The sequence below is a fragment of the Hippocampus bargibanti genome, linkage group LG05 (assembly GCF_051943395.1).
Source record: "Hippocampus bargibanti isolate YZ-2025 linkage group LG05, ASM5194339v1, whole genome shotgun sequence".
Classification (NCBI taxonomy): domain Eukaryota; kingdom Metazoa; phylum Chordata; class Actinopteri; order Syngnathiformes; family Syngnathidae; genus Hippocampus; species Hippocampus bargibanti.
Genome location: NC_142738.1, coordinates 509,429 through 530,998, shown reverse-complemented (window position 1 = coordinate 530,998; position 21,570 = coordinate 509,429). Strand labels below are relative to the sequence as shown.

Sequence of the window (21,570 nt, the reverse complement as noted above, 5' to 3'; positions counted from 1 at the left end):
GAAGGAACGACGCGCAACATTCCGATTGGTTCATTTTATAGCCAATTACATGAAGACGCGTAAACTGCGTTTTAAAGGTAAACCGACGCCATTTTTTGGTCTCCTAACCGACGTCAGAAAAACGTTTTATAGCATCTAAAATAGCCAAAACACGCAGGCTAATATTTTTTCATCAAATGCAAAACACCAATAAAAATAACTTCGGGTGTGCCAAAACTGCCACAAAATGAGCTCAAAACTGGGGAGATTCACAAAGTCCCGCCCCCTTGTTCGTGACGTCACACCAGGATACTCCTTCACAAACTGCTTTGCTCCAGAATCAAAACAATGACTTCAGAGAGTTCAGATTTGGAGAAGATGCTTTCTTGTTACGCATCCAGTTATGAATCTGATTCAAATAGTGATACCTTGGCTTACAAACTTAATTGGTTCCCAGACAGTGTGTAAGGCGAAAAGTGTGTATCCCAAACATTAATTTCCCATAGGAAACCATTAAAATGAGAATAATACGTTCCCAGGTCCCCATCAAACATCATTTTCTACTTTTCTAAGCCTCAAAACTACGCAAAATAGACATTATTTTATGTATAATAAATGTGCTATGGTATTATAATACAAATAAATAAACAGTACTGCATAACAAAGTGGTTTTATTGAACTTTGTGATTGTCATGGATGGCTTGATGGAATGGATTGGCCGCTTTCATCAGCATGAAACCTTGAGGAACGTCGCCTTATTCTTTCACAATCTTCCCTTGGAGGTGCTTTCTCTGCCACTGATTGTTCCTATTGTCCTGACATGAGAAAATCTTCAAAACAGAGCTCATTTTGTTCGTTTTGTGGGTCTTTTTATTTCACAATCCTTCCTAATGTACAAAAACCAGACAAGCAAAAATGCATTCACTAGTGACGTTACACCCCTCCTCCGACGACAACAACAAAAAACAGGCAGGTGATGTGGAATGATGCATGGCCGTAGGTGCCGACCGAGTAGACAATGTTATTTTTCTCCTTTTTAAACAAACAAAAAAAGGTCAAACATTTTTGAAAAAAAGGACGCATATCAAGAAACAGCTTTTTTTCCCACAGTATTTGTCAGAGGACCCCAACCAACTTGGCTTCAGAGCATTTTGTAGTTCAGTAAAACAGTGGAATATAATTTACATGTTTGTCTCCTGTTGATTCCTCTTAAAACGCTTGAAAAACAAACAAAAAATCAACTTTTGGAGACTTAATTGTATTTCTGTTTGTTGTTTTTTCTTTGTCTATAGCTCCTCATCATCGTGCTGCTGCTTCTTCTTCTTCTTCTTGGTCTCCTCTTGCATCACCAAAGGATTGGACGCTTCCTTCTTCAGGTAGGAGACAAAGTCGCTCAGCTCGCGGCCTCCCTGCAAATGTCACCAAAGGACAATAACATTGGGATCAAACAAACAAAAAAAGATTGGAAGAAATCGCGCGAGAATTCCGTAGCCAGGCCTTCACTCAACCCGGAAGTAACTCAGATAGAAAGCTGGCTAATAGACAGCTAAAAGATAGCTAAGTAACTCGGAGAGAAAGCTAGCTAGCTAATAGACAGCTAATAGATAGCTAAGTAACTCGGAGAGAAAGCTAGCTAGCTAATAGACAGCTAATAGATAGTTGTTTTGGATTTTTTAAATGCTATAAAACGTTTTTTTTATGTCAGTTAGGAAACAAAAAAATGGTGTCGGTTGTCCTTTAAATGTTCAAAATGTCTAAAAACGATTCAAGGTGATCGACTCTTTGTCAATACTTGCCTCATATTTCTTTGGTTGCATCTTACTGCCGGCGGGTTTAAAGTAGATCGTCGGGAATCTAAGGGAAGAAACATTTTTTTTAACGTTAACGGTAACGCTCACGGTCTTTTGGGGGATTTTCCCCCTCGACTCACCCGGAAACTTCGTAAGGCGACGGCACGTCGTTGGCCGTGGCGTCCATCTTGGCAATGATCACGTTGGGATCGTCGGCAAGCTAAATGAGAAAAAAAAAAAAAAAAAAACCGGGGAGTGTTTACAATCATTTATTGTGAAATAATAGGAATAACTCAAATAGATAGAAAGTTAGCTAGCTGGCTAATGGATAACTAATTGAGAGCCAGCAAGATAGACAGCTAATAGATAGCATATCGATAGCAAATAGGTAGTGCCAGCTAGATAGCTAGTTAGCAAATAGATATCAAATACATATGTAGCAAGGTAGCCAGCTAGATAGCTAGCTAATAGATAGCCAGCTGGATAGCCTGGAATAACTCAAATAGTAGAAAGTTAGCGAGCTGGCTAATGGACAACTAACAGATCGCTAGATAGCCAATAGATAGCTTATGTATAGCAAATACATAGCTAGTTAGCATATGTAGATATGTAGCAAGGTAGCCAGCTAGATAGCGAGATTAGTTAGCTAATAAATAACTAATAGACAGCCAGCTAGAGAGCTAGCTAATAGATAGCAAATAGATAGCCAGCTAGACACTAGCCTGGAATAACTCAAACAGATAGAAAGTGGCTGGCTAATGAATAACTAATAGATAGCTAGCGAGATATATAGCTCACAGATAGCATCTAGAAAGCAAATAGACAGCTAGTTAGGTAGCCAGATAGATAGCTAATAGATAGCAAATAGATAGCTTAGTGATTCTGATAGATAGCTTAGTGAGGTAGCCAGCTAGATAGCTAGTTAGTAAATAGATATGTAGCAAGGTAGCCAGCTAGAGAGCGCTCTAGATAGGCAGCTAGATAGGGAGATTAGCTCTCCAACAAATAACGAACAGATAGCCAGCTAGCTGAAGTGCAACTGCTGAGTGGGGCACCTTCTCTCCGAGCTCGATGTATTTGGGCTCCAGGCTCTTGCAGTGACCGCACCACGGCGCGTAGAACTCGATCAGGACGTCTTTGCTGTCGTCGTTGACGATGGCGTCAAAATTCTCCGCCACCAAAATCTGAAAACGGACGGCGATCAGCGGCAATTAAAAAAAAACACGCATGGGCGCTAGTGAGCGACGACCGGTCCTCACCTTGACGGGTCCGTCGTTGTTCTCCGGGATGGGTTCCGATTTGAGGTAGCGCTTCACTTTGCCGTCAAAGTAGTCCAGCAGGAAGCGCTCCAGAGCTTTTCCGTCACGACTGTTTTTGTGGATGGCCACAAGAAATAAGCAAAACAAATTTGAAAAAAAAGGCTATTTCTGGCTAGGTAGCTATTAGCGACTGGAAAGTGACCTTGAGAGTTTTGAAAGGTGCTTCTAAATGGAATGTGTATGTATATATATATATATATATATATATATATATATATATATATATATATATATATATATATATATATATATATATATATATATATATACACATACACACACAAAAATAGTATTATTATCCATTATCTATTCGCTGGCTACTGGCTATCTTTTCGCTAGCTTGCTATCTATTTGAGTTATTTCCGGGTTGAGTGAACGCTGGCGCGTGTGGCTGCCGCTGCTCACCCGCAGAAAATCTTTTCCTGTGACTGTAAAGTGACCTTGAGAGTTTTGAAAGGTGCTTCTGAATGAAATGCATTATTATAATTATGAAATATATATTAGTATTATTATCTACTCGCTGGCTGATGGCTATCTATTAGCTAGCTAGCTTTCTATCTATTTGAGTTACTTCCAGGTTGAGTAAACGCTGGTGCGCGTGGCTGCCGCTGCTCACCCAGGCCCTTTTAAATGAAATGTCTTATTATGTCATCACGTCCGACTTACGTAAACTCATGTGTCATGACGTATTTGTCTCCTGCGGCGGTGCGGATGGCCACCAGGGGGAGCTCTCCTTGGGCGTTTTCCATGCCGAACTCGGCCACGTCGTGGTTGAACGCCTGGCGGGAGGCCACGGCGAAGCTGAGCTGCTTGCCCTGATCCAGGAAGCTCTTGGCCACCTTCATCACCCTGTCGACAAACGACGGTGAAGCTTCTGCTGTCGTGTCCAAAAATCTCTTTTTGTTTTTTGTTCTTTGAATTTAAACAAATATGAGCGCACGCACCGATTCCTCCAGTAGTTGGAGCCTTTGGGATTTTTCTCGTAATCCACATCGTAGTAGGCCACCAGCAGGTCTTTCCCCCTCAGCTGGTCTTTGTTGTCGTCAGTCATGTGGGGGCAGATTCCAAAGCTGAGCGCAAGAGAGGCCATCAGTTTACCGTCGTCATCGCTAACCAACGACGCGTAGGCCGCCGGTGTCAAAGTCAAGGCCCGGGGGCCAAATGTGGCCCACCATATCATTTTATTCGGCCCACGAAAACAAGTCAAGCATGTCAAGTGCCATGCTCATCTATCTATCTAGCTAGCTAGCAATCGAGCTAGCTAGCAAGAAAGTTGGCTAGCTCTCCCCGTATTCAGCTAGCTGGCTAATCCAGTCTTTCTATTCAGCAAGATGGCTGGCTAGTCTATTTGATCATAGGTGTCAAAGTTAAGGCACGGGGGCCAAATCTGGCCCTCGGGCCTTGACTTTGACACCTGTGATCGAAGGAATTAACCAGCTAACTAAATATTAAGAGTTTGGCTAGACTGCTCGCTAGCTAGCTTGATCAATAAGCATGGAATTTCACAAATTTGATTTGCCTTCGCGGGCGAAACAAAATGAAGTGGCGGGCCAGATTTGGCCCCCGGGATTTGACTTTGACACCCGTGATCGAACGAATTAACCAGATGAGTTTAGCTAGCCTGTTCGCTGGCTAGCGTGATCGATAAGCATGGAATTTTACAAATTTGATTTGCTTTGGCGGACCGAAGAGAATGAAGTGGCGGGCCAGAATTGGCCCCCGGGCCTTGACTTTGACACCGCCGACATAGATGGCAATCAGATCAAGGCAATAAAAATGACAAAATGGCTTCTCCCGCACAAACGTACACACTGTCCTTGATGAAGCTCTTGAGCTTGTTTTTGGTGATTTTCTCCTGGTTGAATTTGACTGCGCCGTCTTCAAACTTGTTGCCGAGTCTGGGCGGGCGGAACAGGATAACCCCTCTGTACACACGGAAACAATCGCAAGAGTTGAGCGCCAGGAGAAGATCCAGCTCTCCAGCTTGCTAGCTGGCGAGCTCTCTCGCTGCATATCGATTACTTCTTTATTGGCAAGCTAATCTCACTCTCAAAATGGCTACCTTGCTACATTGGATTGGATTGGCCTTTATTAGGCTCACGGTGGAGAAATAAATGGACATTTCACAGCAGCAAAGTGACGAAAGGAATCAAAGTAGAAAAACAACGCCGTCTTCAAGTCAAAAGAACAAAAAAAAAAAAAAACTAAATAACAAATAATATGACAGCATAGAGACAATATGACAAGACAAAGACACAGGGAGACATTAATTCTTCAGGACTTGCTGTACCCTCTTTGTGATGACATGAAGCAGTTCTAGATGCAAGAGGAGAGGATCAAAGCGTCTTTCCACCAGTGGATCAGGGACATCATGTCAACGTATCTACTTGATATCTATTTGCTAACTAGCTATCTAGCAGGCTACCTAACTAGCTATCTATTCACTATTATCTAGCAGTTATCCATTAGCCAGCTAGCCAACTTTCTATTTGAGTTATTCCGGGCTACCTAGTTGCTATCTGCCTAGCTCTCTAGCTGGCTATCAGTTATTTATTTGCTAGCTAATCTCACTATCTAGCTGGGTACCTTGCTACCTATCTATTTGCTAACTAGCTATCAAGCAGGCTCCCTAACTAGCTATCTATTTGCTTTGTATCTCGCAAGCTATCTATTAGTTATCCATTAGTCAGCTAGCTAACTTTCTATCTAGTATTTGAGTTATTCCAGGCTATCTAGCTGGATATCTATTAGTTATTTATTGGCTATCTAATCTCGCTATCTAGCTACATATCTATTTGATATCTATTTGCTATCTAGCTGGCTACCTAACTAGCTATCTATTTGCTATCTATTAGCTATCCATTTCTCTAGCTATCTATTAGTTATCCATTAGCCAGCTAACTAACTTTCTATCTATTTGCTATCTATCAGCTAGCCGGCTACCTCTCTAGCTTGCTATTTATTGGTTATTTATTGGCTAGCTAATCTTGCTATCGAGCTAGCTATCTAGGGAGCTATCTAGCTGGCTACCTTGCAACATATCTATTTGAGATCTATTTGCTAACTAAGAGATTGGTCGTCCGAAGGAGGCGTGTCACTTACTCGCCGTCCACGCCTTGGCTCTGTCGAAGCCCCTCCAGGCTGGTGTGAGCGAAACGAAAGTTTTCCCTCAAGTCGCTGGCGGCATTTTGGAATTCCATGTAGGCTGGGCTCCCGTTGTCGGCGAAAAAGCCTGGATGAAAAAAAAAAAAAAAAAACAAGTCAACGAGATTGATTTCCAACTTGCATTTTCAAGCGTCGGAAGCGTGAAAGTCGGGTTAGAAGAGAGCAACTGGCGACGACTCACCGACGACGCTGGCGTCTTTATCTGCGATGAATTTCTCAAAGTCCGCTTCGGTGGTGATTTGTACCGAAGCGGGGCCGGCTTGCTTCTTCAGGAAACTCACAATGCCATCTAGGAGATGTCGCCAAAAAATACATATTTTTTCAATTGTCAGATTATGATGAGTTCATTCACTGCCACATGATGTGCAAAAAAATGTGCCAGGGTTTTTGTCATTTTCACTCAACTCCAGCCCACAGAATATTGACTTTTACATGAATCATTTACAATCAAAGGTACATTTCCCCACTGCAAGACTAATAAAGGCTATAATATTCATAATAATAACAGTAATAATATTAATAATACTATTCATAACAATAATAATATTATAAGATAGCCATCCAGATAGCGGATAGCTAGCTAGATAGCCAGATAGCTAATACATAGCAAACAATTAGCAAATAACAATAATAATACATTCAATTTATAAGCGGCTTTCAAAACTCTCAAGGTTACTTTACAGTCACAGTATAAGTTTTACTGTGGGTGAGCAGCGGCAGCCACACGCGCCAGCGTTCACTCAACCCCGGAGTAACTCAAATAGATAGAAAGCTCGCTACCAGATAGCTAGCTAGGCCTTCACCTAATCCGGAAGTAGCTAGCTAGTGAATAGACAGCTAATAGATAGCTAAGTAACTCTGATGGAAAGATAGCTAGCCAATAGGTAGCTAGCTAGGCCTTCACTCAGCCTGGAAGTAACTCAGATAGAAAGCTAGCTAGCTAATAGACAGCAACTAGATAGCTAAATAAATCTGTACAAACGGCCAAAAAAAAGACAAAGAAAATAAAGAGAATAGACTTAGCACAATATTTCTTACTAATGTCTGCATAAAGAAAAGTCAAAAGCTGTACCGGCAGATCTGGGGCCATCGTAAGGTCCGGAGACTTCTCCGCCCCTGAAGATCTTCAGGGTGGGGTAGCCGTTGACGTCATATTTGCTGCAAGTCTTTGTGTGAGCTGTGCAGTCAACCTGGGGGAAAAAAAGAGAGAGGGGGGCGGTTATGTAGTTTTTAAAGGGCGAATCAAAGACATCCAAGTTAAAATCGAATCATTTTCCCTTTTCAGTACCTTGGCCAAGGGGACGATGCCTTTCAGACGCGTGGCCGCCGCCTCGTACTCGGGGGCGAGGCGTTTACAATGACCGCACCTTAAGACGACACAGGAGGGATTACAAATACAAACAACAGACGTCAAGTCACACGCACCGCAACATAACCACATTACTAACATACACAACAACGGTCCAATTTGACTGAATATAATTTCAAACACCGCTTGAAAACATTCGTGTCCATTTGAAAATGTGCCTTGTTTTAGCAGATTTCAAGTCACAAATTTGCTCGATTTCAAGTTGCAAATTTGCTACAATCAAACTCGGAAATTTGCTTGATTTGAAGTCACAAATTTGCTCGATTTCGTATACTTTGTTCACAAGGAATGTGGTTAAAAAAACGTATAAAGAATTAATGTTTCTTCTTTATAGACGTTTTTAAGGCGTATTTGGTTTCACTTGATGCACAACGGCCAGATCATTTCGCCATGAGATACGTCATATTTCGTATCAACCAATCGGAGGAAGCCACCCAAACTTCACCGACCAATCGGAGGGTTACACCCGGAAAAGGCACGCCTCCAACTTCCTTGTGCATGCTCCTCAACGGTGACTTTAAAGTACGAAAACTCGCTTTGTTGGTCGTTTCGCGTATTAAAACAAACATCTGCTTTGATTTTTTTGTACTTTATCATAAAGAAGATGGTTTTAATGGCGTTTGTGATTTCGACGCGGTTATATTTCACATCTTGTTAGCTAGCATGCTAACAATACATCAGTAGCGTGTTATTTATTAAGACAATCACCCATTTCCCAGAAAAATAATTTCAGTACTAAAAGGAGAGTCGCCAAAATAAAAAAAAAACGTATATAGAATTGATTTTTCTTCTCCTTTACTGACGACATTTTGTTTCACAAGTTGCACAACGTCCAGATCATTTCTCTACATGGGCTACGTCATTTTATCAACCAATCAGAGTCAGCCACCCAAACTTCACCGTCCACTCACAGGGTTACACCCGGAAAAGCCACGCCTCCAACTTCCTTGTGCATGCAATTCAACGGTGATTAAAGTACGAAAACAACGTCAACATTCGCTCTGTTGTTCGTTTTGCATATCAAAACAAACACCTGCTTCGATTTCTTTGTAGTCTATGCTTTAAACGGAGTGCGTGGTTTCGACGCGGTTATATCTTCACATCTTGCTAGCTAGCATGCTACATCACGAGCCTGTTATTTGTTAAAACAATAACCTAATACACAAACATAACAGTGAAATAATGTCAACAAACGGGTGCGTTTAAACTCACATATTATTAAAAACAACGTACGCTAGACGCCGAACCACTACAGACATTTCTGCGTAAAACAAGCTAGCGTGGTCGGTTTAAACTCATTCACTTGTTCTTCGCGTCCTTCCAGTGTCTCACCATGGCGCATAAAATTCAACGAGGATGAGGTCGAGGTTCTCGATGCTGCTGTCAAAGTCGTCGTCGGTTAAATCGAGCACGTCGCTGGCTCTGGAAAGCCCGGCGAGCGCGGCCAGGAAGATTAGCGTCAGCATGGCACTCGGTGTCGTTTTCGAGAAGTCCTCCAAATAGGTTTGCCGACAACACCGCCGAAGGAGTGCGCCGAGGGGGATGAAGACGTCGAGATTGTGCGGGTTGCGGATTGAAAAGAAAAAGACGGAGGAGGGGGGAGAGATCATGGATGCCGAGGCCTCTCGCACTGTGGCAGCCTGCGATTGGTCGAGTGGACGCCTCGCTCATGGCGTATGAACCAATCAGGGAGGATCATACAGCCGCCTCGCCGAGAGGCGGCCAATCGGAGTGGAAAGACCTTTAACCAAAGATAAAAGCGCGGTTGAAAACTTGTTTGAATGGACAAACTTCCATTCAAAGGCAATGCTTTTACGCCTAATTTGCTTGTGACGTGCTCAATGTTCAACCGATTTTCATGAGGTTGAATTGTACAATAAACTAAAACGCCCAATTTATTGCTCAGCAAGAAACGTTATTCCCAACTCTCTTGTCGCATTTATATGACCTATTTCATAGTTCGATCTGAAATGGCGTCCTCCTGTCTCACCGTCACTTAGTTGCGGGTAGGAAACTTTAATTTTGATCTCATCACAGACATGAACTCTCATTCGAAGTACAACACTATGCGAGCACACTTATTGATTAAAAATAAAATAAAAAGAAACGCCCAATTTATTGCTCACCGAGAAACGTTATTCCCAATGGTCTTGTCGCATTTTTATGACGCGTTGCACGGATCGATCTGACGCTATTTTCCACCCAGCTAGTTTGAAGGCACTCGTTTTATTTGTGAAATCCGCCCAACATTCGACGTTTTAACCCTTTATTTGGTAAACAAGTGGCTTTATATGTATGATGATGATTCATTGAGCCATTTGAAGACGAAGCGTAAGAGTCGATTGAAAAAAAATTAAAAGTAATATTTCATTATTAGCGCTATGTGGAAATGTATTTTTAAAAGGTAACTGTGGAAAAAAACACTTTCTACACATAGCTTTTGTAATAAAGTTGCTTTTAAAAGAAAAGAAGACGGAAGTAGGCCATTCTTGCTGATTTACTTGAAAGTGCAAAACAAATCCAGCAGGGGGCGCGCTTTTACTGAGTTCCAATGACCAGGAAACCGGCGTCGTCGACGGGGAAATCTGCTGTCCAATTAAGAACAATCAATAAATAAATAAGGAATACAAAATAAATAATACATTATAAATAATAAGTAAGAAATAATAAATAAATAAATAAATAATGAATAATTCATAATTAATAATAAATAATCAATAAAAAAAAATACATATACATAATAAATAAATAAATCATAAATTACAAAATACAAAATAAATAATATATAATAATAAATACTAATACTACTAATAATAATAATAATACATTTAATTTCTAACTCAAATAGAAAGTTATCTAGCTAGCTAATAGCTAACTCATAGATACAGTGTTGTTAAAATGGACTTTTTTTTTGTTTGTTGGATAGGAAAAGTTACTCCACTTCAGAATGACATGATGACAATGTACTTTTTTTTAAATTGCTCCCAAATGTCAAAACGTGGCCAAAATTCCCTTGAAGTGTACGCGTACTACTATCTTAAAATCCACACTATGTGACTTCCACTTTGTTCTGTGCTGCAAATGTGGTTTCCTATTTTCGCTTTCGTTTGTTGTGTGTTCAGCCCCTCGTTTCTATCCTGCCCCACTGGAAGCGGTTACCGTGGCAACCCACTGTCTCCCAGATTAGAATGCGGAACGAGGAGACGGAACGGGAAAGATGTTGGCGTCATGCTCGTCGTTAAGATCCTCCATCACTTTGTTGTCGTGAGGTAGATAGCTACCTAGCCAGCTATATAGCTAAATGATAGGTAGCGAGCCAGCTAGACAGCTAAAAGCTAGCTAATCGATAGCGAATCTTCTCCCAATCTGAACTCTCTGAAGCCATTGTTTTGATTCTGGAGCAAGGCAGTTTGTGACGGACAGATTCAGAAAGTCCCGCCCCCTTTCTCAATCTCCCCAGTTTTCGAGCTCATTTTGTGGCAGTTTTGGGACACTTGAAGTCAACTTTTTCCCCTTCGCTCGCTCGTTCGGTCCTCAGAGTGACGGAAAACAAAATGGAGGAGACGTCGTTTGTGCTAAATGGACGATTTGTTTAATAAAAGACACGCACCACATGTGACATTCAGCGATGAGCGGTTCAAGATGGCGTTTCAAATCCACTTTGAGTGGCGGGGGGCGTGGCATGCTAGGAGTAAAGGGGGCGGAACCAAAACAAATTCACGGCGGCCATTTTGTGGATGGTTTTTTTGGGGCTTCTTTCACTTTTTACATGAAAATGAAAACCGCTAAAGCCCAGTGCGGCTTTGTAAGAGAAGGGGTTTAGCCTAGCTTGGTTATAAAATTCAGGTTTTTAAACCTGCTGTTATGCGGAAGTGTCGCGGCTTGGAATTGAAGCGGATTGACGTGGGAACAGGAGATAATAATAATAATAATAATACATTTGATTTCTAAGCATCTTTCAAAACTCTCAAAGTCAATTTACAGTCACAGGAAAAGTTTTTCTGTGTGTGAGAAGCGGCAGCCACACGCGCCAGCGTTCACTCAACCGGAAATAACTCAAATAGATCAAGTTAGTTAGCTAGCAAACATATAAATAATAGATAGCTAGCTAGTTTGACAGATAATAGATAGCTAGCTAGGCAGCCAGTAACTGTGACCCCGTTCAACCGGGAATAACTCAAATAGATCAAGTTAGCGTGCTAGCTAATAGAAAACTAATCGATAGCTAGCTAGATAGACAGCGAATAGATAACTAATAGATAGCGAGCTAGCTAGGTAGCCAGCAACGGTGACCCCGTTCAATCGGGAATAACTCAAATAGACCAAGTTAGCCAGCTAGCTAATAGATACGAGAGTGGCTGCCTTGACAGCAGCTCCTGTATTTTGTTTTTCTACTTCTTCCTTTCCTTTCATTACCGTGCTGCTGTCAAATGTCAATTTCTCCACTGACGAGACGAATAAAGGCTAATGACAATCCATCAAGCGTATTAAATATGATGCTTATATCATAAACAGAGATGATCGCGGTTATATCAATGAAATGAAACACTGACGTTGTTATTTGTTGTGGGTCGTGAGGGGGGTCGGGGGTCATCTTCTACTTGAACTGCTTGACGGGTGAGGGCACCTTGATGTCCTGACCCTTCTCCAGTCGCTTCTCGCATTCCACCAGGTAGTTGACGCCGTCCACCACCGTCTGCACTAAATGGACCTGTTGACAGGGAACGTGGGGTCAGCGGGGGGTCAAGTCAAGTTCCAAAGGTCATCTAGAAATGACCTCCGTGGGTCCAGATGTGGACATGGTGGAATTTTCCGAGGTCCGGTGATTCAAAAATATCCGTTACATCTAACTGGCTTGGCTGTCTGCCTGGCTAGCTATTGGCTATAGAGCTATCTTGCTAGCTAGCTATTGGCTGGCTGGATGGCAATCTCGCTGGCTATATATTAGCTATGTAGCTTTCTATCTGTTGGATATCTATTAGCTGGCTAGCTTTCTATCTATTTGAGTTATTTCCAGGTTGAGTGAACGCTAGCGCGTGTGGCTGCCGCTGCTCACCCACAGAAAAACTTATCCTGTCACTGTAAAGTGGCCTTGAGAGTTTTGAAAGGAACTTATGAATCAAATGTATTATTATTATTATTTTAATGCCCAAAATGGCGCCTGGTTTATCCCCGCCGTCCTTAACTCATTCACTGCCATTCCCGAATTTGTTCGGGTTTTGTTTTTTTTTTCATGCTCGTGTGCCGATGAAGCGCTGGTCAGACTCTTGTTGTTGTTTTTTTTCCTTCCACGAGGGGGCAACGTTTGCTTTCAAGCTCAGATAACTCCAGACCCATATAACTTGGGAATTAACTTTTTTTTTGTCATGAAAGAAGACAATCTCAGGTGTCTTACGCAGCATTGAATGTTTGTGTCGTCCTAAAAGTCAATATTCTGCGGGTCCAGCAATTCGCGTGACAATGACAAAAACCCTGGCACTGGAGTGGACACATTTTTTGCACATCGTCTGCCAGTGAATGAGTTCATTTTAAGCCCCCTACCTCGGACTGTCCCAGACGGTCCAGGTTGGAGATGTCAAAGGTTCCACCCACGGCGGCGGTGTCCACGCCGCCCGTGCCTCTTTTCTGCAGCCGAAGGTTGTCCAGGATCTTACTGAAGCGAGGGTCCTGGAAGGGGAAACATTGAAAATAAGAAGAATAATGAGACGATGAAGCAAGGGTCCTGGAAGGTTAAAAAATAAAGGAGATGATGAAGCGAGGGTCCTAGAAGGGTAAAAAAAATTACATAGAAATGAAAGGCTGAAGCGACGGTCCTGGAAGGGTAAAAAAATAAATGAGACGATTAGGAGAGGGTCCCGGAAGGGGGAGAAAAATAAAACATGAAATGAGACAATGAAGCGAGGGTCCTGGAAGGGGAAAACAATAAATAGTTGAATGAGACGCCCCATGGCGAGCGTCCTTTCAGGCGCTTACCTTGCTGAGCAGGGGCAGTTTGACGTGGACCCCCGCCCGCAAACCAGTGCCCAAATTGGACGGGCAAGTGAGGATGTAACCCAGCCTCTCGTTCCACATGAACTCCCAGCCTCGCTCTTGGATCAGATGCTCCACCTGCGCCGAGACACACGTTTGTCCTCGCTCGCTCGCTCGCTCGCACGCCCGCGCAACTGAGCCCGACCTCTTTGAGGCCTCGACAGAACCTGTCAAAGACCCGTTTCATGTTGCCTCCTTTTTCCATGGAGATCACCCTGGTGTGATCTTCCTCGTTGACCCAAATCAGGAAAGTTTTGTCGTTATTGTGCCTGCGCAGGAAGAAAATACGGTTTTTTTTGGGGGGGGGCTGGAACACGGCAGATGAGCCGTCGCCTAGTCGTATGTTTTTTTTTTTTTTGCTGTATTTTGCAAATTAGCAGTACAGTGATACCTCGGTTTACGAACCCCTTGGCTTACGAACTTTTCGGTTTACGAACGTTACATTGTTGAAAATTTAACCTTGGCATACAAACTATTTTTCGGGATACGCACGCAGCGCCACAATCAGTGATGTGTCGTTCGCAAACGAGCCCATTCTCCTAACAAGAAAATGGCAGCTGACTTGGTTTTGTCCTCTATTCCCCAGTTAAAGCCACGTGATTGGTCAAGAAAATGATGGCAGAGAAAGCACCTACAAGGGATCATTCCTCAAGATGGTGAATGAAGGCGGCTACGTTCCTCATCAAGTGTTTCATGCTGATGAAAGTGGCCACTCCATTCCATCAAGCCATCAACGACCATCACTATAGTCAATAAAACCACTTTATTGTACAGTACAGTTTATTTCTTTCATTACAATACCATAGCATATTTATTATAGATGAAATAATGTGTATTTTGCGTGGGTTTCAGGCTTATTGAGTAGAAACACATGTTTTATGGGGACCTGGGAACGGATTATTCTCATTTGAATGGTTTCCTATGGGAAATTAATTTTTTGGGTTACACACTTTTCACCTTACACACTCTGTCTTGGAACCAATGAAGCCAAGGTATCGCTGTACAAAGTAAACACATAAACACAATCGGCCAGTTTGGGGGAAAAAAAAGGTCAAAGGTGGCCCCCGGTTTGTAACTGACCAAATACCGCGAGCGTCGGGCCAGTCGCGTGCCATCCCCGCGCACGTCAGTAGCGGGGACACCGGCTTGTCAAACAGGAAGTGGTCCTGACGGAAGGAAACAAAGCGCACCGGGATGGGCTTGGTGCAACCAATTGAAAGATTGGTGGGTGGCTCGCCGGCGGCTCACGTCGATGAGTCGCTGCTGCTCCCGATCGCTCATCTGGCTCAGGCTGTAGTACCTTCCGGCCAGATCGCCCTGGAGGCCGGCCAGGGCGTCCACCACCACGCGCTCCACCTCGCGGCGCTCGGCCCGCGTGCAGGCGGGCGGCAGGCTCAGCCCTCGGATGCTGCGGCCCGTCCTCACCCGCGACGACAACACGTAGCGTTCGTCAAAGTGGCCCGAATGGAGCTGAACAAAAACAAAACAAAACAAAACAAAACAACATTTACAATACAATACAATACAATACAATACACAATCTTACTTTCATTCCTTTTATGGCTTTGCTGCTGTGAAATGTAAATTTCTCCACTGCGAGACTAATAAAGGCTAATCCAATCCAATCAATATAATACACAATACAATACAATACAATACACTATATAATACAATACAATATACAATTAGTAGAAAATTGCCATTTTATAATTAAAAATAAATGTAGAAAATCTCCATTTTAGAATTTTAAAAATGGAGAAAATAACAATTTTAGATTTTCTTTAAATGTAGAAAATTGGCATTTTATAATTAAAATATAGAATAGATTAAAGATAGATTAAATACAATAAGATTATAGAATAAATGTAGAAAATCTCAATGTTAGATTAAAAAAATGCAGAAATGGAGAAAATTGCCATTTTATAAGTAAAAATAAATGTAATAATAATAATAAAAATACTACTACAACTACTCATAATAAAATAAAATATAAAAATAATAATAATACTAATAAAAGTGGTCCTAATATTGATGGTAATATGGCGAATAATGGGTCACCTTGCTGGCGTCCAGGTCGGTGGGGTGCTTCATGGTTTGTGGGTCGTAGCCATTGTGCCTCTCTTTGATGATGGGGTCCAGGAGGTCGGCAAAAACCTGCAAACAACAAACAATTTCAATGCTTGCATTTTGGGCATCTGCCCTCATTTCAAGCTCAGATAACTCCACACCCATATCACTTGGGAATTAACTCTTTATTCCTGATGAAAAAAGAGATTCTCTGGTTTCTTACGCTGTACTGAATGTTGATGTCGTCCTAAAGGTCAATATTCTGTGGGTCTTGCAATTTGAGTGAAAGTGACAAAAACCCTGGCACTGGATCGGACACATTTTTGCACATCGTTTGGCAGTCAAAGAGTTAACAATGTCACCAGTGTGACGATTTCATCCATTGTTTTGTCAATCACGTGCTTTTTTTCTTGTTCACTTTACTTTGCAGTGTTTGTGGCTATCGCTACGGTAGCGCTCGTATCTTTCCGCCCACTGCGTTCAGAAAATCAGGCTCGAAAAAACAAGAAAAAAAATGGCAAAAATGGCCATTTTATAATAACAAATAAATATAGAAATTATCAATTTTAGATTTTTTTTTTATGTCGAAAATTGCCATTTCAGAATATTTAAAAAATGGAGTAAATCGACATTTTATAATTTAAAAAAAATGTAGAAAATCTCCATTTTTGGAATTTTTAAAAAGTGTATAAAATTGCAATCATACAATAAAAACGTAGAAAATAAAAACATAGAAATAAAACAAATAATAAAAAAAATAATACTAATGATACTACTACTGCTACTCACAATAATAATACAGTAAAGTCTGGTTATATCGATATGGGATATATCGATAGTCCCGGTTATATCGATATTTTTTCGGACTCCCGAGAATATCGATATAACGAGACTTTACTGTAATAATAATAATAATAATAATAATAATAAATAATAATACTAATGATACTACCACTACTCATCATAAAAAATAAAAAAAATAATCAAATTCTAAACAAATAATACTAATGAAACTACTCTTAATAAAAATAACTAAATAATAATACTAATTTCTCCACGGTGAGAGTAATAAAGGCAAATCCAAATAATAATAATCATAATAATAATAGCATGATCTAATTGCTCCTCTAATACTATGAATGGCCGACCTGGTAGGACTCCTCGTCTCCGGCCACCACGCCCACCGTCTTGATGAAAGGGTGGCCAGGGTTATCGACGCCCGTCTGGATGGCCTGGTCCAAGGTGTAGCCGCTGGGCGTGGCCTTATCGCACAGTTTGGCGTAGATGGCGGGCGTCAGGTGGCTGGCCATGCAGTTGTTGTGTTTGCGCAGGTCCGGGTACTCGGCGCTTGCGTCAAACAAAACACACCACAACTCGCTTTGGAATTACAGTAAAGTCTCGTTATATCGATATGGGATATATCGATAGTCCCGGTTATATCGGTATTTTTCCGGACTCCCTTGAATATCGATATAACGAGACTTTACTGCATAAGAATTATAATAATAATAATAATAATAACACATTTCATTTAGAAACGCCTTTCAAAACTCTCAAGGGCACTTGACAGTCATGGAATAAGTTTTTTTTCTGTGGGTGAGCAGCGGCAGCCACACGCGCCAGCGTTCACTCAACCCGGAATAACTCACATACAGTGATACCTTGGCTTACCAACTTAATTGGTTCCCAGACCGAAGAGTGTGTCTCTCAAAAATTAATTTTCCATAGGAAACCATTAAAATCAGAATAATCCGTTCCCATGTCCCCATAAAACATCATTTTCTACTAAATAAGCCTTCAAACTACACAAGATATACCTTATTTTATGCATAAAGATGGCGCCGCGGATGGCAACCTCGGTCACACGCTTACTAGTGCAGCGTGTTCTACCGGAAACAAATTCCTTGTGTGTTCTACATACTTGGCAATAAAGATGATTCTGATTCTGATAATAAATGTGCTAGGGGGCTTACACACAAACACACACACATTCCTGTTTCAATGGTTTTGTGAGGTCCGGACAACTCCAGATAAGGAGTGAGGACCACCGTTGCTGGAAGAACTAGCGTTCCATTTGAAGACTAAATGTCAGCCCATTTCCCACTTTAACTTCTATAAAAACAAAGAATTAAAAAGTGGACTTGAAACGGAAATAACAGCAGGAGTGAGGTTTCTGAATGGCTACATTCAAAGTCCTCACCCCTGTAGTGAATTTGGTGAAAATATCGTTTTACCTTTTGTGGGATGAACTTTTCCCTCTCATTAACCACAAACACACACACACACACACAATGAGTAGAAATTGTGTGTATCTAAGTGAAATGAAAATACACACCAAAAAATGTTTTTGGGTGAATTTGTGAGGACCTTTCTGAAACTTTAACAGATACATGTATAGACGCTCTTGTGAGGACCAGTCAAAAGGTCCTCACTTGTCAAAAATGTCCTCATTACGTACGGTATAAAATGTTAGTGGTCCTCACAAACACACACCTATTGGGAGCCAAAAGATCCGGCTCTCGAGTGAGCCGATTTGCTGCGGGTGAGCAGCGGCAGCCAAATTCGCCAGCGTTCACTCAACCCGTAAGTAACTCAAATAGATAGAAAGCTAGCAAACTAATAGATAGCCAGCCAGATAGCTCGCGAGCCTGCCAGATAGATCATAGATAGCTAATAGGTATCTAGTGAGCCAGCTAGATAGCTAATAGATAGCAAATAGCTAGCTTGATAGCTAATTGGGTAAACATCCCATGAACGGTTCTGGTCTTCGGGTATAGCGCGTTTTGTCTTTGCCTGAGCGATAATGCTAATGGCTTCCTACGTGCAGACGTGCCTCGGGAGACATTTCTCAATGCGGTGCCAGTCGAAGGTCAGGCCGCCGTGATAACGGTTTTGTTTCTAATGTCGCCACGACTTTCAAATGGGACAAATTGGCAACCTGACAAGAAAGTGTTGACGAGGATTTGACAATATGCTCTGCTCTGAGGTCCAGATGCTGCAGATGATTTCAAACGCCAACAGTTGGTACATGACATGATCATTTACTCAAGCACGCTTGAATTGATATATTTGCCTCTATGTTTATTTATTTGCTACATATTTACGATCTATTTGCTATCAAGATGGCTAGCTAGCTATCTACTAACTATCTATCTAGCTATCTAACCTATCCTGTGACTATAAAGTGACATTGAGAGTTTTGAAATGCGCTCATAAATGAAATGTCAGGCGTAGAATTAACATGTTAAAAATGGAGGTGGTGGTCGTAAGTAGGATGCTCCCTGTATTATCACATCAAGTCAACAACAAAAGAATGGATCACTCGTTTTGATATTCCTATTTTTTTACTGTCAGTATGCTTTCATCTCTGGATGCTAATGTTAGCGCGCAACTCATTCGCATGGCTAAAAATAGCCTTTTCCCCACAGGGATATTGGTCAATCATTTATATTTCACTTTTAACTCATTCACTGCCAAATAATGTGCCAAAAAATTAATAATAATAATCATAATACATTTCATTTATAAGCGCCTTTCAAAACTCTCGGTCACTTTACAGTCACAGGATCATTTTTTCTGTGGGCGAGCAGCGGCAGCCACACGTGCCAGCGTTCACTCAACCCGGAAGTAACTCAAATAGATAGAAAGCTAGCTAGCTAGCCAATAAATAGCTAATAGCTAGCCAGCCAGCTATATGGCTCTATAGCTAATAGCTAGCTAGCCGGCCAGGGAGCTAGATAGCGAGCTAGCTAGCTAGATAGCTGGATAGCGAGATAAATAAATCAAGAAATATTCCCACTAAATGCTGATTTCGTACCATCGCCCTCCTGATTAGACTTCCCTCCTGTCCCTGATTCTAATTATATTGACAGAGCTGAGAAGCTACAAGCTACACTTTTTTTTTTTTGGGGGGGGTGTTCAAGATGAACATCATCGCAAAAAATGTCTCCACTTCAGTGCCAGGGTTTTTGGCATTTTCACTCAAATTGGAGGTACCACAGAATCTTGACCTTAGACTCTCTTGTTAGAGACAGTTAATTCCTAAGTGATATGGGTTTGGAATTATATGACCTTGAAATGGGGGCGGCTGTCCAAAATACAATACAACACAATACATACATATAGATTTATATAGTGCTTTAACAACAGCTGAAGCTGTTACAAAGCGCTAACATGGACAAAAGGCAAATGCTGCCCCCTTGTGGAAGGAAAAAAAAAAACATGGCTAGAGGTCTGACCATCGCTTTATCGGCACCCCCGCAAGAAAAACCAACACATGTCATGCTTTTCAATTAAATTCAGGAATGGCAGTGAATGAGTTAATTTTTTTAAAAACCTTATTAAAAATGGAAATGCTAATTAGAGTTAAAATTGGATGGCCTTTTGGCACCCTTTTCACATGAGCAGACAGAAAAAATATGAGTTATTATTGAATGGAGCAATGCAGTTACCTGGCGGGGTAGAGCCTGCGTCCGGGTGCTCCCGCGTTGACGCGGTGCCGATGCAGTAGAAATCCAGCCGTCAGAGAGCCGCCGACCAACGACAGGATCCCCACGTTGCGTTTGGAGGACAAAATCCTGGAAAAGCCGCTGGCCATTTTTTCCAATTGACGGAATCGATCCCCAAAAAAATGGTGGAGCAGGTGGATGCGAGTAACGTCGATGGTGCCGATGGAACCTGTGAAGGATCGAGAGAAGAAAGTAGGAGAGGAAGGAAAAACAGATCAGATCAAGCTAGGGGGAGGCGGGAAAGCGAGACCGGATGTAGGCTTTCAAAATAAGATGAATGTTCTCAAGAGACAGCTCTTTTCTTTCATCGCGTGGGTTACAAAATGGCGGCCACGTGTACAGATGAATTTCAAGTGGTTACACAATGGATCGAATGCGATCAATTCGTCTTTTTTTAGACTGATGATGAGGACTAGTGGTTTAAGAGTTTTATTATGAAGAGTCGCCACAGGAACTCTATTCATGATCGTTGCTACCTTGACAACAGAAGCACACGCTGCCAATTGTGAAGGGCATCTGCAGGCAAGCTTGCAATTCATTTTAAAGGACAACCGACACCAATGTACTCCAATGTAGTGCCCAGAAAATGCACAAGATGGCGCACAAGCTCTGTTTTTAAATGGGCTGATTTGTCTGCTGGGAATTTGTGTCCTGACGGCTCGAATTGATACGGAAGGACTTCTTTCATCGATGGCAAACATTTATGCTTTCCTCTTCACAACTATTTGAATCCTATTCATAACTGGATGAGTAACGAGAAAGCATCTTCTCCGAATATGAACTCCGTGAGGCCATTGTTTTGATTCTCGAGCAAGGCAAAGATGTCCTGCTGTGACGTCACGAACAAGGAGGCGGGACCTTCTGAAACTCGCCATTTCCGGGGTCATTTAAGTCATTTTTCTTGGTGTTTTGCATTTGACTCAAAATATCATCCTGTGTGTTTTGGCTATTTTCGATGCTATCAAACGTTTTTCTGATGTTATTAGGAAACAAAAAAATGGTGTCGGTTGTCCTTTAAGTAACGCCTCCTATTAATAACAATACTGCTATTAATATACTGGATTAGATTTACCTTTATTAGTCTCGATGATGATCAGATTTGCAGCATTTCAATGTCCTTAACATCATTTGGATGAATGGACAACTGGGTCCGATGTCCTCATACCTCATCTGCATCTTTTGTCCTTTTTAACCTTTCACCTGGAAGATTGAGAATCAGAATGATATATATTTTTTCATGGTTATCAAATGTGGATTTGTGCGGCGGCGGGCGGCTAATAAGGGCAGGCCACTCCTTCCCATTTAGGACGTGAGCTCCTTATCAAGCCATCGGGACTCGGGGT

General features: G+C 41.8%; 2 protein-coding genes across 3 annotated transcripts; both read right to left on the bottom strand.

Moving 5' to 3' along the window:
• Positions 1 to 826: 826 nt before the first annotated feature.
• pdia3 (protein disulfide isomerase family A, member 3) lies at positions 827 to 9,217 on the bottom strand. The gene is made up of 13 exons (XM_088995805.1): positions 8,955 to 9,217; positions 7,542 to 7,620; positions 7,326 to 7,443; positions 6,435 to 6,542; positions 6,191 to 6,320; positions 4,897 to 5,013; positions 4,033 to 4,158; positions 3,755 to 3,937; positions 3,029 to 3,137; positions 2,825 to 2,953; positions 1,910 to 1,989; positions 1,772 to 1,833; positions 827 to 1,384 (listed from the first exon to the last, which is right to left on the bottom strand). The coding sequence occupies exons 1-13, from the start codon at positions 9,086 to 9,088 to the stop codon at positions 1,266 to 1,268; spliced, it is 1,494 nt and encodes a 497-aa protein (XP_088851931.1). The 5' UTR covers positions 9,089 to 9,217; the 3' UTR covers positions 827 to 1,265.
• An 850-nt stretch (positions 9,218 to 10,067) lies between these two features.
• Positions 10,068 to 21,509, bottom strand: LOC148897350 (creatine kinase U-type, mitochondrial-like). 2 transcript variants are annotated; one of them, XM_088995929.1, is made up of 11 exons: positions 21,300 to 21,509; positions 20,171 to 20,396; positions 16,868 to 17,066; positions 15,711 to 15,806; positions 14,901 to 15,122; positions 14,733 to 14,818; positions 13,798 to 13,921; positions 13,596 to 13,730; positions 13,164 to 13,289; positions 12,176 to 12,333; positions 10,068 to 10,207 (listed from the first exon to the last, which is right to left on the bottom strand). In XM_088995929.1, the coding sequence occupies exons 2-10, from the start codon at positions 20,314 to 20,316 to the stop codon at positions 12,220 to 12,222; spliced, it is 1,248 nt and encodes a 415-aa protein (XP_088852055.1). In that variant the 5' UTR covers positions 20,317 to 20,396; positions 21,300 to 21,509; the 3' UTR covers positions 10,068 to 10,207; positions 12,176 to 12,219. The 2 variants fall into 2 exon arrangements, with proteins under 2 accessions (XP_088852055.1, XP_088852054.1); XM_088995928.1 differs by lacking the exon at positions 10,068 to 10,207 and having other exon boundaries at positions 11,192 to 12,333.
• Positions 21,510 to 21,570: the final 61 nt, after the last annotated feature.

Excerpts from the sequence above, each read along its gene's own strand:
- pdia3 (XM_088995805.1), bottom strand. The coding sequence starts at position 9,088 with ATGCTGACGCTAATCTTCCTGGCCGCGCTCGCCGGGCTTTCCAGAGCC. Across the intron at positions 3,138-3,754 it reads GTCATGACACATGAGTTTAC|TCGTGACGGAAAAGCTCTGG; the intron begins GTAAGTCGGACG and ends CCACAAAAACAG. Across the intron at positions 1,990-2,824 it reads ACATCGAGCTCGGAGAGAAG|CTTGCCGACGATCCCAACGT; the intron begins GTGCCCCACTCA and ends TTTCTCATTTAG.
- LOC148897350 (XM_088995929.1), bottom strand. The coding sequence starts at position 20,316 with ATGGCCAGCGGCTTTTCCAGGATTTTGTCCTCCAAACGCAACGTGGGG. Across the intron at positions 14,819-14,900 it reads AGCAGCAGCGACTCATCGAC|GACCACTTCCTGTTTGACAA; the intron begins GTGAGCCGCCGG and ends TCCTTCCGTCAG. Across the intron at positions 13,731-13,797 it reads TCTGTCGAGGCCTCAAAGAG|GTGGAGCATCTGATCCAAGA; the intron begins GTCGGGCTCAGT and ends GTCTCGGCGCAG.